General features: G+C 33.8%; 1 protein-coding gene across 15 annotated transcripts in view; it reads right to left on the bottom strand.

Moving 5' to 3' along the window:
* Nucleotides 1–16,051, bottom strand: part of LOC149572950 (vacuolar cation/proton exchanger 3-like) — a 77,550-nt gene that overhangs the window by 39,240 nt on the left and 22,259 nt on the right. For all 15 annotated transcript variants that reach the window (XM_089814081.1, XM_089814070.1, XM_089814078.1 and 12 more), the window contains 3 exons: nt 15,573–15,707; nt 12,626–12,742; nt 12,475–12,528 (listed from right to left, as the gene is read on the bottom strand). In XM_089814081.1, coding sequence (XP_089670207.1) covers nt 12,475–12,528; nt 12,626–12,742; nt 15,573–15,707 — 306 coding nt within the window. The remainder of the gene's footprint in view (nt 1–12,474; nt 12,529–12,625; nt 12,743–15,572; nt 15,708–16,051) is intronic.

Consider the following 16,051-nt stretch of genomic DNA (forward strand, 5'->3'; position numbering starts at 1 on the left):
ATTGTGAGGGAAAAGCAAAATATATCTGAAGACTAGTGGTGGGATCATGTGGAGTATATCCTTAGTTTTACTGAACCCATTAAAAATATTCTTCGTTGTATTGAAATGCACACACCTTGAATTGGAGAGAGAGATACGATGGCATCAATGCAATGCTTGAAAAGATTATGTTCAAACAAGTGCATGTAAGTTGAAGAAAGATGGAACAAAATGACCACTCCATTTCATCTTCTTCTTTTTAATTGTCTCCAAAATGTAATCAATAGTCAAATTCAACCTATGCCAAGAAGGCTTCAGCCATTTAGAGAAATTTAAGTAGTTGAAGGTTGCAAGGAAGCATTCCACAAACTCTTCTCTAAAGATGAATTGCAAGATATAGCCACTAGTGTGTTCAATGACTTTTTACTCCTAGATGATCAAAGTATTAAGACTCTTCGTGTTAGGTTCATAAAGAATACCTGGTGCAACTTCCATGGCCAATTCTTTCAACCATTGCATTCCCTTGCAATCAAATTTTTTTCACAAGTATAATTTATACTTGTTTTTGAGTTTTTAAAATTTCATTTACAATTATTTTAGTTTATTTTTTATTATGCATGACTCTAATTGTTTGCTTTGTCTTGATAGGTTACTAGTTCATCTACATCTGAGAGGAGTTGGAGCACCTTCCTCCTTCCACTCAATAAAGTACAATAAATTGCACTCAAAATGGGCAGAGAACTTAATATATACACACTCCCACTTGTGTCTCCTCCTACACAATCAACATGACTAGAAGGAAGGGGAGTTGAAACTGTCGTTTATAGAGCTAGAGCATATTTACTTCTATGCCTCCACTCCCTAGCAAATTGCTTTTGAGGAATCTAAAAGACACCACACTTTTTAACACCAAGTGGCACTAGCAATGCTTGTGGTTCATCTAATGTTCCTAAATCATCTAATGTCAAAGATGGTGATGTTGATGGTTTAGAAAATCTTTTTGATGAAGAAAAGTTAAACTAATTGCTCAACTTGATATTATTATTTTACTATTGAACTTTAAGTTTGTATGTAATAGTATTCAAATTATGAATGTGCATCCGTATGAATGTACATACGTGCAACCTAGAAGCATGAATTAAGATTAGAATATCATGTAGCATCGTGTCAATAACAAAACAACCATATACTTTGTTAAAAGTAGAGGATCTCTGATAGATAAACAATTACAAATATGTGTCTTATAAATTCAGAATCAAATAAGCAAAATAACTTTACTTATCTTCTCTGTATTTGTAGCAGGTTCTTGAACTCTTCCTTCCTCAACACTAAATGCTTACACTGGATCACTATAAGACAAATATTGAATGATAATAGCAATGATATTATAATATAAATATATCTCTGCGGGTACTTGTATATATTTTGTTGTTATATGTTCACTGCAGTTTGAATGATCTCACTTATATATACAATGAACAATCATGACTGCGAAGAGTCATGCCTCTATGTGGCCCAAGGGCCACGTAGGGACATGCCTCTTTGAAGGCATGTTTAACTTAACACAAAACTATTCATGTTTTGTTTACCGATAACATTGAGTATAATCACTATAGCATCAAAACACGGGTTGGAGACCCGGTGTAAGAAGGAATACTGGACGCGGGTTAACACCCTAACAATAACATCAGTCGGAGATAACCAGAAGCTCGACGTTTAATCTTTGTTACGGGTAATGTGAAACCCAACGGTTATATCTGTTGTGAATAAGGTGAAACCCGACAGCAAGGTCTGTCATGAATAATAATAAAGTTCGACCACTTAAGTTGGTCGATCATAATGCAAATTTACTGTCACAATATATATATATATATATATATATATATATATATAACAGGGGTGTATGTATATGTACATGTATGCATACATAAGTATGAATACATGTACGTATAAATATGCCTCTGTCATGTATATCAGATAGTCGTGCATGAATACTTCTTTGTGATATATGACAAATATCAGAGTCAGAACACAAATTGCTTATATCTCTGAAATGTAATAATAGCATCATAGAAGATTCAAATTTACTTCTCCTAACGCTAAACATCAACACTCCCTCTTTAGCAAGAGAGAAGAAAAACATTAGTCAGAGTCATCTTAATAAGCAATATTGCATGAACAGTAACTAATCTCTACTTGCACTTAAGCAATGTCTAGAGATAACACACACAACCTCTACTTGCACTTAAGCAATGTCTAGAGGTAGGCCAAGAATAATCTCTACTTGCACTTAAGCAATGTCTAGAGAAGCCCAAAAATAATCTCTACTTGCACTTAAGCAATGTCTAGAGAAGCCCAAAAAATAATCTCTACTATTTACAAGATCGTCACCTTGTAAATAATTCTAGATTACTGAAATATGTCCATGAAAGACCGTCACTTTTCATTACATATAAAATAGAAGAAACAAATAATCAATTCTTTTATTTCAAAAAATTTCCATTACAAATAATCATACCAAGTCTTTCCTTGAAATATTTTAATTTCATTTTAGCAAGAGATTTCGTAAGAATATCAGCTGTTTGATCATTTGTACATATATATTCCAATTGTATAATTCCTCCATTAACCATATCTCTGATGTAATGGAATGGAATTTTAATATGTTTAGAACGATTGTGAAACACGGGATTAGAAGAAAGCTTGATACAACTTTGATTATCACAATAAATCACGATGGGCTTCAACGGTCTTTTGAAGAGATCAGAGAGCAACCTCCGGAGCCATACCGCTTCTCTGGCACATAGGGAAGATGCAATGTACTCGGCTTCGGTAGAACTCAAGGCCACAAAAGTTTGTTTCCGACTAGTCCAAGAGATCATACCAGATCCAAGATTGAAACAGTATCCTAAAGTACTCTTGTGCTCAATAGAACTTCCAACCCAATCAGAATCTGAGTATCCAGATAGCTCAAGATTAACTTTATCATATTTGATTCCCTTTCCAATAGTACCTTTTAGATACCTCATTATGTATTTAGCTGCCTGCAAATGTATCTTCTTAGGTGTGCACATGAACTGACTCAAACTATGAGTTGCATAACAAATGTCAGGACGAGTATTAACCAAGGACATTAAGGATCCAATAATCTATCTCTAATAAGTAGGATCCACATCTTCAAATTCATTCATATCATCTTTTAGTTTGTGTAAGTTTATCTCCATAGGTGTAGCAGCTGGTTTGCATTCCATCATACCAAACTTGGTTAATATGTCAATCGTGTATTTTCCTTGATTTAGTATAATATAGTTGTCTAGCTGCCAAATTTCTAATCCCAAAAAATAGTGAAGTAACCCTAGATCCTTCATTTCAAATTCAGCAGAGAGATCTTGTTTACATTTTTCTATCATGTGTTCATCACCTATGATTAGTAAATCGTCAACATATAATACAAAGATAACTATATCATCACCTTTTGTTTTGAAGTATAGATTAGGATAGGCTTCATTCTTGGCAAATCCTAATTTTAATAAATAATTATCTATTCTTTCATATCAGGCTCTAGGAGCTTGTTTAAGACCATAAAGTGCCTTCTTCAATTTACAAACACGAGTCTGGCGATCAAAGATACTAAACCCTTCTGGTTGTTCAACATAAACTTCTTCTTCAATCTTTCCATTGAGAAACGCTATTTTGACATCCATTTGATGTACTTTCCATCCTTTAGATGCAGCTATAGCTAGGATTGTTATGACTAAAGTATATCTGGCAACAGGGGCAAAAGTCTCATCATAATCGATGCCTTCCTTTTGAGAGAAACCTTGGGCTACGAACCTTGCCTTGTATTTTTCAATACTTCCATTTGCAGCATGTTTAATCTTGAACAACCATTTAAAGAAACAACAAATTTGTTTTTAGGTCTTGGTACAATGTCCCAAACATTATTTTTCAATATTGAATTATATTCCTCAATCATCGCTTCCTTCCAAGATTGATGTGAGAGTGCTTCCTTAACATTGTTAAATTCAGATTTAATGAGTTCAGATAACAGAGCAACATAACAAGATTGATTTCTAGTTCTTTTGCTTTCCTGAATTACATCATCTGGTTCAACTTGATTTTCAGCTAACATCTTTCTGGCCCAAAGAGGTCTCTTCTTATTGGTATGGTTGATGTTTTCAGATTCAGTATGATTTGACATAGAAGAGATGTCAGAATTTTCCTCCCTCTCAATTTCAGTAGCTTGATCTTCTTCTGAAATGGATTCATCACTATTACTAGAAATTTTGAAGGTAGTGTCTTTTTCAAATATGACATCTCTATTAATCTCAATTGTTCTTTGTCCAGGAATGTAGATTCTATACCCTTTTGAAGTTTCACTATAACTAATGAAAATCCCCTTTTTCCCAGAAGGCTCTAATTTGGTTCTCTTTTCTTTTGGGATGTGAATGTAGACTGGACATCCGAATATTCTTAGATGACTTAAATCTGGTTTAACTCCGGTTAATGCTTCTTTAGAAGTAGTGTTTTCCAATATAGAGTGAGGACAGCGATTTTGAATGTAGACAATTGTATTGGAAGCTTCAGCCCAAAAAGAGTAATAAAGGTTTTGATCATGTAGCATGGCCCTGGCTGACTCAACAATGGATCTATTTTTTCTTTCAGCTATTCCATTCTGTTGAGGATTATAAAGTACAGAATACTCCCTCTTAATTCCAACAAAAATACAAGAGTTTTTAAAAATATCAAAAGTGAATTCACCCCCATTATCAAACCTAAGGGTTTTGATATTATGTCCTGATTGATTTTCAACTAGGGTTTTAAACTCTTTAAACTTGGATAAGACTTCAGAAGACTCCTTTTGTTTTAGAAAATAAATCCAACTTCTCCTAGAGTAGTCATCAATGAAAATTACAGAGAATTGACATCCATTTAGAGAGGGCACTGACATAGGACCACAAATATCTGTATGGATCAACTCAAGTATGTTTTTAGATTTATGAACATTATTGGGAAATGAGCGTTTAGTGTTTTTCCCTAAGGCACACCCTTTACAGATACTTGAGTGATCTGATTTAAGATTTGGAAGACCTTTTACAATTTTACTTATAGATGCTAAGGCTCGAAAATTAAAGTGACCTAATCTTCTATGCCAAATTTCAATGGAGTTTGTTTTATCTTTACTAAGAGTTAAGTTTAACTTTGGGTTTTGATAATTACATAGTTTATAAAGGCTTCCATCCCTAACCCCTATGGTTATGGCTTTCTTGATAAATGAGTTCTTAGTCCAAGATAGAACTTTATCTCCTTGAAATACAATGTGGTACCCTTGATCAGCAAGTCCAGAGATGAAGACAAGCTTTCTTTTGATCCCTGGCACATAAAGGACATTCTTTACTTGAAGAGTGATATCAGAATTCAGCTGAATAGAACAAGTACCAATGCCTTTAATTGGATGAGAGGAGTTGTCTCCAACAATAACTTCTTCTGATTCATGATTTGAGAGTCTCAAACTTGTCTTTAAATCCAGAAATATGACGAGAAGCTCCACTGTCTATGATCCAGGTGTTGTGATTAGAGCTTAACTCACTTGAGAGAGCTACTATAAATGCATAATTCTCTTTGTTTGTTTTCTCATTATTTTCTTCTTTAACTTCTGCCAACGCTGCTTGAATTTTTTGTTTTTCAAGACACACATAGTAGGAATAACCAAGCTTATCGCATTTAAAGCATCTTACTTTGGACCAATCTCTATGTTTGTGAGATTTATGATTTTTATTGTTTTCCTTCTTATTATGTTTGAACTTTTTTTCCTTATTTTATTTGGAATACAAAGCTTGGATGTCATTATCTTGATTTGAAATTAAACCTCCGGATGCTAATCTGGACTCCTCTTAAGTGCATTCATTCTTTAGTTGATCAAATTTTGGAAGTTCAAGACGAGAGCTTAAACCTCTTATGAAAGTTTCCCATGATAGTGGAAGTCCTCTAAGGGCAATCATACTTAATTCCTTATCATCTATTTGATTTTGCATAGTAGCCAGTTGATCCTTTAATTCAATAATTCTAAAGAAGTAAGATGTAATGGATTATCCATTTTTCATTTTTATGTAAAGTACATCTTGTTTCAAAGTGAGCAATCTACTTGTATTATTAATTTCAAATGTACTTTGAATTGTAGAGAACATATCAAATGCAATTTTGAGATTTGCTATAGAAAGAAGTATATGATCTTTAACTGAATCTATAATTATTTTCATTGCCTTATTATTGTGCCTTTTCCATGTTGCTTTCTCAGATTCATTTTCAGGCATAGGTAAATTAGTTTCAATGTGATTTTCCAATTCTATTTCTCTTAGAATTATTAAAAAGGTGGTTTTCCAAGATGAGAAATTTGAAACTCTATCTAATCTATCTTCAATTCTTACATGGTTCACCATCTTAATGCCTTTTAAAAAAATTATTTTCCTTTTAAATTAGACTTAGAATTTAATATTTGCAATGGTTTTCTTATCAGTGCAGCTCTGATACCACGTTAAAAGTAGAGGATCTCAAATAGATAAACAATTACAAATATGTGTCTTATAAATTCAGAATCAAATAAGCAGAATAACTTTACTTATCTTCTCTGTATTTGTAGCGGGTTCTTGAACTCTTCCTGCCTCAGCACTGAATGCTTATACTGGATCACTGTAAAACAAATATTGAATGATAATAGCAATGATATTATGATATAAATATATCTTTGCAGGTACTTGTATATATTTTGTTGTTATATGTTCACTGCAGTTTGAATGATCTCACTTATATATACGATGAACAGTCATGACTCCAAAGAGTCATGCCTCTAGGTGGCCCAAGGGCCACGTAGGGACACCTCTTCGGAGGCATGTTTAACTTAACACAAAACTGTTCATGTTTTGTTTACCGATAACATTGAGTATAATCACGATAGCATCAAAACACGGGTTGGAGACCCAATGTAAGAAGGAATACTGGACGCGGGTTAACACCCCGACAATACCATCAGTTGGGGATAACAAGAAGCCCGGCATTTAATCTTTGTTACAGGTAATGTGAAACCCGATGGTGATATCCATTGTGAATAAGGTGAAACCCGACAGCAAGGTCTATCATGAATAATAATAAAGTTCGACCACTTAAGTCGGTCGATCATAATGCAAATTTACTATCACAATTTATATATATATATATATATATATATATATATATATATATATATATATAACAGGGGTGTATGTATATGTACATGTATGCATACATAAGTATGAATACATGTACGTATATATATGCCTCTGTCATGTATATCAGACAATGGTGCATGAATACTTCTTTGTGATATATGACAGATATCAGAGTCAGAACACAAATTGATTATATCTCTTAAATGTAATAATAGCATCATAGAAGATTCAAATTTACTTCTCCTGACGCTAAACATCAACATACTTAAGTATCCTTTGAATTTTAAAGTTCGCCTGATAAATATGTGTGTGATTTTAAACTGTTTTTTTTCCAAGTAAAAACTGAACCAAACCCCAAAAGGAATTCAGCCGAAACCCTAAAACCCAGATCCAAACCAATATCAAAACCAGCAACTTAGGTTTGAAAGATATTTGCAATTGAACAAGAGCGACAAACGTGGAACCTGAATGTTCGGTGTCTCGAGCTAAATTTTGCAATACAGTAATTACTAATTATTCAATACGTAGCGAAGGTAATGATGGAGCCCAAATTTTAAAAAATTAGGGCCTCCATTTAAGGAATAATATTGGAGACTTTGAGTGCAAAATTATCATTAATGTCAAGGTTACTCATGTTTATAGCACTCTATGAAGATTGATTCATTGAGAATGTCATTAACACCAACCAATTGTTGAGGAATGATGCCATTAATTGATTATATAGTTACAGCTTGATGAAGGCACGAGGAAGACAAACAGTGACTGAGTGTCAACTATGAAAGTCTAAGTTATCTACCTACGTAATGGTTAAGTATACAATGCTATCTTAAAAGAGACTAATACAATAAGCAAGAAAGAGGAAGTGGTTAACGATAATGAACAGCAGCTAATTTAATAAGAACATGATTTGAAAAAGAGAAACAATGAGTATCAAGCAGAGCATGGTTCTACCCATGCAAATATAGCAGAAATTGTGAGAGCAGACAGTTACAGTAAGAGAGCATTGTTTGTGCAGCATGCAAAGAAGATGAGAATCTTGAAATGATCCTCTTTAGATCATTTCTCATCTTGCACGTGAATACCCTTCTAAAGGCTATGATGGAGGGCATGACATAGATCAGACAGAGTTATCAGATATTTAGTAAAAAGTGGTTTAAGTGGTGCATTATATACAGATAATAGATCTCCTCACGTGATCCACATTAACAATTGATGCAAAAAAAAGATTATACCAGTTTCCAAAAGCCCAACCAATTTTTGATGCTCATGAAGGGTTAGATGTGGTCTTTGAAGTGTTTTCCTTTGCTCCAAGAAGATATCAATCAAGGATCTTGATTAGATGGGCTGTGTGAAAGGTTCAAGAGATGATCACTGCAATGGGGAGTCAAAGTTGAGAATCAGAGTTAATGGCTCTTGCAGAGTGCATAACTAAAGATGGAAGGCAATTTCTACAGTCAACATTCAACTGTGTATTGGCACTTTGTGGAGATGCCCAGACGATGCTCATTCCTCTGACTCAACCATGACAATAGAATCTTCAGAAATAGAGATGTTCAAACTACTTTTCATCTGGTTCCTTTACTTTGTGGACCTGTTTTTGTTCCATCTTTGTTCTGGTTCAAGCTATGGAGATTATAATGGCTTTCAAATACCAAGTGTGAGTTAATGCTTCTTCATATATTGAAATAAAAGCAACGGATTGTGCAGTCCAAAACTGAGGAGATTGATGCCATTGAAGTTTTTCACACTGAAGAAACGGAAAAGACAAGTCAACAGTGATCACACAGTCAGCAGCAATGTTAACGACAACCAAATTGTTATAACACAGATCAGGGATTCGATGCCAAGATACAAACGCAGGCCAAGTCTTTCATTTTGGTTCAATAGAGCGATACTAACTGCTCTTTTGTGTTTGTTGCAGATGCTCAAGAGGATTTCCATTTGCCGTGTTATGAGAAAAGCGTATCAATACACAAAGGAGCCCTCTCATGTTGCTGAGAACCCTTTCCATGCTCATGATGAAGAGCCCATGCGATTCTGGAGTATGGAGACTTCAAGAACAATACGACTGTTTCTTGAGGGCAGGATACACGTTGGGAGATGAAGTCTATATATGCAGAGATAATTTGTTTAATTTCTCAATATTTAATGCTCGATGATGGTTAACATCCCGAGTCGAAAGATTACCTACAGACTAGGAGAATTGAGACTGTGAAGTGTGAGTTGAGCGTTTCTTGACAGCATAATGATTGGACTAGCCTCCGTTAATCCATATAACTCAGAAAGGAATTTGAAGACAATATGTTTTAAGCACTATCTATGTCATGCGAGATGGCTTCAAAAATATTAGTTTTGATTTCTTAAAATAATTTCGACTTATATTACAAGTCATATTAAGGCTCACATTGTACAAGAAGTATTCAGTTACTTGTTACGAAGGGGCGTGTTGTTTTGAGAAAGGACTAGCATCTCTTTGCTTGTTATAAATATGAGATGTAAAACAATACTTAGAACACAATTCATATTACTCCCAAATTTTGGTGCATATTGAACGCATTTGATATATTATATTCTTTCATTGGCAAAGGAATGAATTTTTGAACAAAGCTCGTGGGTATGGACCATTGAGTACAATTTTTCTATGCTATTTTGGAATCTAATTGCATTGGATGGATCATCGTCTTCATTGCAATTTTAATTACGGCATAGCCAGTAGCATATTTATTTTACTTATTTGCATAAAAAATTTAGAGTTTTAAATTATTATTAAGTTGTCTTTTATAAATATTTTTATTAATTTCTATAAATATTTTAATATTCAGACAAGTGGATTGGATCATTATTGCATTTTAAAAAACATAGATATTGTGAAATATTTAATTGTTTCGGTATTTATGTCTAATTTCTCTCCCAACCATTAAGTTAAAATGCATTCTAGACTAGTTTAAAATTGTGTTCGTATAATTGATCTGTCGCCTCTAGATTATTAATCTGTTTATAGTTTAAGTACATTGAGCTTTATAAAGTTGTACATTTCAACTTATAATATTGACTTTGTTTGCCCATTTAATTAAGCACTGGTCTTTATATTACTCTTGATTCATAATTCATGCACTGGCAATTATTTCATACCCTTCCTTTGAGGAATTGATATATTCATTTGTTGCATTAATCCATTATTATTATTTTTATTTTAAACACTATCATATTCATATAATCATTCACTTTTGTTTTCAATTTATAATTAAGCAATTTTGCATTTTCATGCAAGTTTAAAGTTTTCTTCAATTCTTTCCATTTGGGAAACTTTTCATTGCATTCAAATTCTAATTGATCTGCTATAAGTTTCTTGTAGTTGAGTGATTTGTTCAGGATCAAGTACACCCGCCTTGGCCTTGCAAACCCAGAAACGCAGGGAATTTGGATTACATTCTTCAGTTCCGTCAAGTTGGCCATAACCAGTTGGATATCCCAACATCGAGTTGGCAAGACTCATAGGATTCCAATCTGCAGTTTTGAGAACCAACAGGTAGCATTGTTGAGATCCTTAAGGATCCAATAAACTATAGTACATGAATTACATGGATTCAAAAATTTCAACTTGTGAATTTTCTACCAGGACTTGACTTCACATGGAAATGAAGAGGTCTTATATCAAGCAACATTATATGTTGACACCTGTCAGATATGGGCTTAAACCATTCTCCAAGCAGTCAGATCTAATGTATATCACCTCAATCTCCCAGCACAACTTGATTTCATCCTCTTGTAAGTATAGGCCACCATCAGCTGAATAAACCATTGCATTTGGAGGTGATCATCCTAAGGCTACTGTTGCATAATTTAGCCCCTGATTTCCCTTGGATGCTTTATTTGATGTTCAAACTTGCAAGAATTGTCAAAAGAAAACTACTTCTTGCCTTGCTGAAAACCAAAAAACTTAAGACACAAGGCAGGTAGTTCTCCATGTCAGCTCTGCAAACAAGTTTCTTAATCTGACAGAAGTTGGATACAATTCCTTACAACAACGAGGAAACAGTTAATCACCATTGCAAGTATCTTTTCTTGTCATTACCTACTCTCCTCCAATTATTTATACCAATTTAAATATCTTATATGTAAACTCGGCACAGTTAAACCAATGACTGGCTCTCCCTTGTAGGTTACACAAACCATGACCAATTTCAGCTCATTGGCGCCTCACCATTGATATAAGCTATTTTAATTGGAAATGTCCAATTCTTGTGCCACCCTTAGCCATGTTAGCTATACCAATGCCAGTGAAAAGCATATGACATTATTTTTTGGCATGTAACTCTTTATTTTCAAACCTCTACTCTCATTTTCTTTTGTTCACGTGAAAATATAGTACCCAACTTAGAGGAACATGTAGCTCATATTGATATAAGTTTGAATCATTTGTGCCACAACACAATAGTGGGTTTTTTAGGTTTGTCAGTCTTGGGTATTACAAAAGGTTCTAGGAACATGTCCACCAGATTTTTTCCTAATGGCATTATGAAACCTTGTATGAGACCTATCATGTCAGTGAGCAGTGCTGTCCTCAGTTTTCTTCTATGCTCTAAGAAAAGTTTATTTTCAACATTCTGTCCATTTTCACATCTTCGTCAACTCATTTTTTTAGGCTTTCTCTATGCATTTATATTCGTACTCGTTCTTGATTTATGTTGTACAAGTTTACCCTCTCTGTGCTGCATCAAGTTATTTTTACAATATTTACTGTTTTGTAGTTGTTTTCCAAATCCTGGGGTTATTTTTATTCTTCTTGAATATAGTTTCAACTCACAATGACCTACTTTGGTCATTTATCCACATTAAAATAATTTAGATACATATTGCTTTTCTTAATGATGCCAGTTTACCAAAACAATAAAGTTATAAACACTACCAAAATAATATATCAGATCAATTCACGCACACATCTTATCCACTATCTAACCTCCAAAAGTAAAACATATCAGGCCCCTTTAAATATGTTGTAATTTCATAACAAAACATGTGACTGATATAGCAGTCATGCAATGCAAATATACAATTTTTTTCTATATACAGTACACTTCATGTCAACTAATCTTGCTCATTATTCTAATCATAATGCTGTTTCTTTCTGAGCACCTTGCAAAGCCAAAAAAATTAACTGCAGATAAAAATCAAATTTCATATTTCTAATATTAAGAATATTAGATGAAACTGCAATGTAACTGATCCGAATCTTGCAAAAGTGACACCACATAGGGAAAGAGCCTTTAGAATAGTTTAAGCAGTATACCACAAACATTGATATTTGTGTTGAAGACCCAATAGCAACCCCTAATGAAATGTCCTGAAATAACCATCAAGAATAGCAATATTACAAAAAGCTAATAAAGAGGAAAACAAAAAATAGATAAACAAGCATATGAATAAAAATTCCAGCTTACCAGCTTATCTTTCATTGCAAACATGATAGCACTAGCATGTTCTGCAGCATTGCCAACTAGGGGTAGAAGGATAACACTTATGAAAGCAACTGGCATGTTCCATGACTCTGAAGCCCCCTGTAAAGCATAGAAATCAGAAATAGGTAGCTTCTGTGATACTAAATGAGCTACAAAGCTATGCTCTTTAATTTCATCAAAAATGTCAAAATATAAAACAAAATTGCAACCCACTGACATTATTTTCCTTGTTAGCTTTAACAAGATCATTTATTCAAAACAAGGAGGAGAATTGCCTTCTAACATTACTTCAGAAATCAACATTTCCGTTACTCAAACTGAGCAATACTTCATATTTGATAATTTAAAAAGTTCTGAAGTTCAAACAACTCTGTTTAATGTCCTAGTTGTGAAAAGCTCTTACAGAATTTAAAATCAACCTTATCAAAAGCATCTTTTAAGTAGACCTTTTTCAGTTACACTATTTATGAAGAGTTGATTGGCGCCTTCGGACTGTTTTTAAACACTTGGACCATAAAGAGATAAAGGAAACTAATCGACCTGGTTCATGGGCTGAAACTTATATAAGACCCGAAAACACACTCCGGAATATAGAAACACTGGTGACCAAGTACAAAGATTGTTTCTGACAAATTTGAACAGAATGATCTTAAACGATCTAACTGCTAGAGGAGGATAACCCTTCAGCATCTTTTACTGGTTTTATTGCATTAGTCCCTTATTAAGATTATACACATTACAATATGATTTTCATATACTTTTGTTCTTCGCTTTCTTGTGCAGCTAACCTACAATTTGCTTCGGGCCAAATTCTTCCCAAATAATAAGAATTCTCTGTTTCAATAAAAAAATCAGATCACAGAAGAGAATGACTCCCAATAGACCCAAAAAAGACTCCAAATACAACACTTGAGAATTGTTTATCCCGAAGAATTATTGTGTTGTGTTTTTCTATTTCAATGGAGGATTGTTTTTCTGAGTTTCTCTCAGAACATTTTATTTAAGTGGTGTAAGATTAGCCTATGGTGCAGTTACATTTTTGAAGTTAATAATTTTAAATTTTTTCCTTTCATTTGTTAATTGCAAAGTTTCAAGCAAGATGACTGGAGCCATGATGTTTACTGTCCATTACTATTCTTCTATGATGGCATCAATCACACAAGTGTTGAATAATGAAACCAAAGGCAGAAGCATAAAAGCACACAGATCACTTACACCTTAAAATCAGTTTTTCATTCCTTCAAAACATTTACAATGTTAGATTTTTCTATCTTGCTCCTATCTTTATGTCATTCAGCTACTTCCAAAAAGCATCCTTATCTCTTGCAAGATATGAGTTGGAAGAGAAGTCCAAGTCATTAATCTACACTTGATTAGACTAAGTGAAGAAACTTTAAAAAACACTAATTTTAATCCTTAAAGAGAAATGCAAAATAGAATAACTCAAATGCTCAAACCACTTTCTAGCATGTTCACACTGAGCTTGTGCAGAAGTTCCTATCCAGGCTAAAAACGCAACAGATCATAACGGTGTCAGTGAGTAAGTTTGGGTTTCCACTGTGACTCATTCAACCTATTTGAGTTCTGATATTTAACATAAGAGGTCCCAACTCCCAGCTTGTGTAATGTGCACATGCATGTTCACAAAATCAAATAACTAACTCAGCAGTAGACAATAAACCTTCTGTTAAACTATTTTGAATACAGCATCTAGTTATTTTATTTCAGAAGCTCAGTTTCCTTTGGAAGCTTTCTCAAGCTCACATGCATGATACAAGAAACTAGATTAAGTATCGTCATGCTCATGTCATTCTAGCTCACAAAGTATCGTCAAGAAGCCTAATGGAAGAGTTTGCCATCAAACCAATGTAACAGAGATGTTTCTAGAAAGACTACTTGGTATGCACTGATACAGGGTGGTGTAGGGCAAATCAAAATCTTCCTTGGCAGATAAGACATATTTGTTCAACCAAACCTAGCAAACACCATTATATCAAGGGCAAGATGAATATGAAGATTGAATCAAAAGTTACAGTTAATTGCATATTGAGATATGCTTTCGAAAAATAGTGCCATTTCAATACAAAAGGCACCTCATTATGAATCCATATGCAAAAGTGATGGCCACCAAAAGAACAATATTAAATGATCTGCAGAAGTGGCTAACCTACATTTACCCCATGGAAAATTTTCATTCACCATAGGTTAGTTGCAACTAGTAAAGTGGGAAAGATATAACTAAGCAGTCAAAGAGTCAGAAACTGAATCACCAACCAATTTTCTTCCTTTTTCTTGGAAATTGATCTTTTGTCTTCTAACATTGCGAATCAAGGAGCTATTATAAACTTCTCCATCCCTGTGAGATTGTTAGGCACTTGATTCATAGATTTTTAAACAACTTTTTGTTGGCGCCACACAAGTGTATGTTTATAAATATTTTAGCTGTCTGTAAGATAATAATAAAACTGATGCTTGGGCATTGGTCCCTTGGCGTTATCTGGCACAAAAGAATCCAAGATAGAAACTATTGCTGGTATTAATTTGATACGGTCAATATCTAGGATAAAGTGATGATTTTGAGAATGACTGTACAAGCAGCAACACACCTCAGTGACCATTTGAAGAGAAAACTAATAATAGCTAAGCGAAGACCATAAATGATGTCCTTCAGAATCAAGTTTTCTGGATAAAAATCACAGAATGGAAATTTGAAAGCCCCTTTATACCCTTGATATTTGACAGGGCCGATATATACACTAACTACAGTATTTCTTCGTATCATCATTTTATTATTTAAAAATACACATATTACAGTACTCATCATTAACACTAGAACTCTTTTATCGTAATCACTAAAAACCTTTGCTACTACAAAATAAGACAATAAAACATGTATTTGTCACATAAAGTCCAGTTAAAGGTTTTCCACCTCTATTGCATTGACAAGATATCCTGAGAGGAAAGAAATCCAAGCAGTCAAGATGGCAAGCCACACGATTGCTTCCCAATGAGTTATTTCTGGAACTTCCTCAACATCTGAAACACCTTCACTTGGTCTCTCAGTCTGCATTTCATGCAAGCAATCTGTGTTAGGGCCCAAAAATTCCTCACTTTGTTAGATATATATGAAAATTGAAAAAAATTGAATAAGGACACCAATTAAGCCTTGCATTACAATATAATCAAGATATATGTACTCGTCAATATGAAACATTCAACAAGTGTATTGGATTTAACAATGTATTCCCATGTATTCAAATTCATCTTCACCTAATACATTTATTCATATACCAGGTAATTTAATTATAAATAAATGAAAAGAGGGGATATTCATGTTGAAGAGCATCTCAACATCTGTTGAAGAGCATCTGTTTAGAACTGAATGAAAATCAATCTCAACATTAATTG

The sequence above is a fragment of the Cupressus sempervirens genome, chromosome 2, assembly GCF_028749045.1.
Source record: "Cupressus sempervirens isolate cs-2001-9-10 chromosome 2, ASM2874904v1, whole genome shotgun sequence".
Lineage (NCBI taxonomy): Eukaryota > Viridiplantae > Streptophyta > Pinopsida > Cupressales > Cupressaceae > Cupressus > Cupressus sempervirens.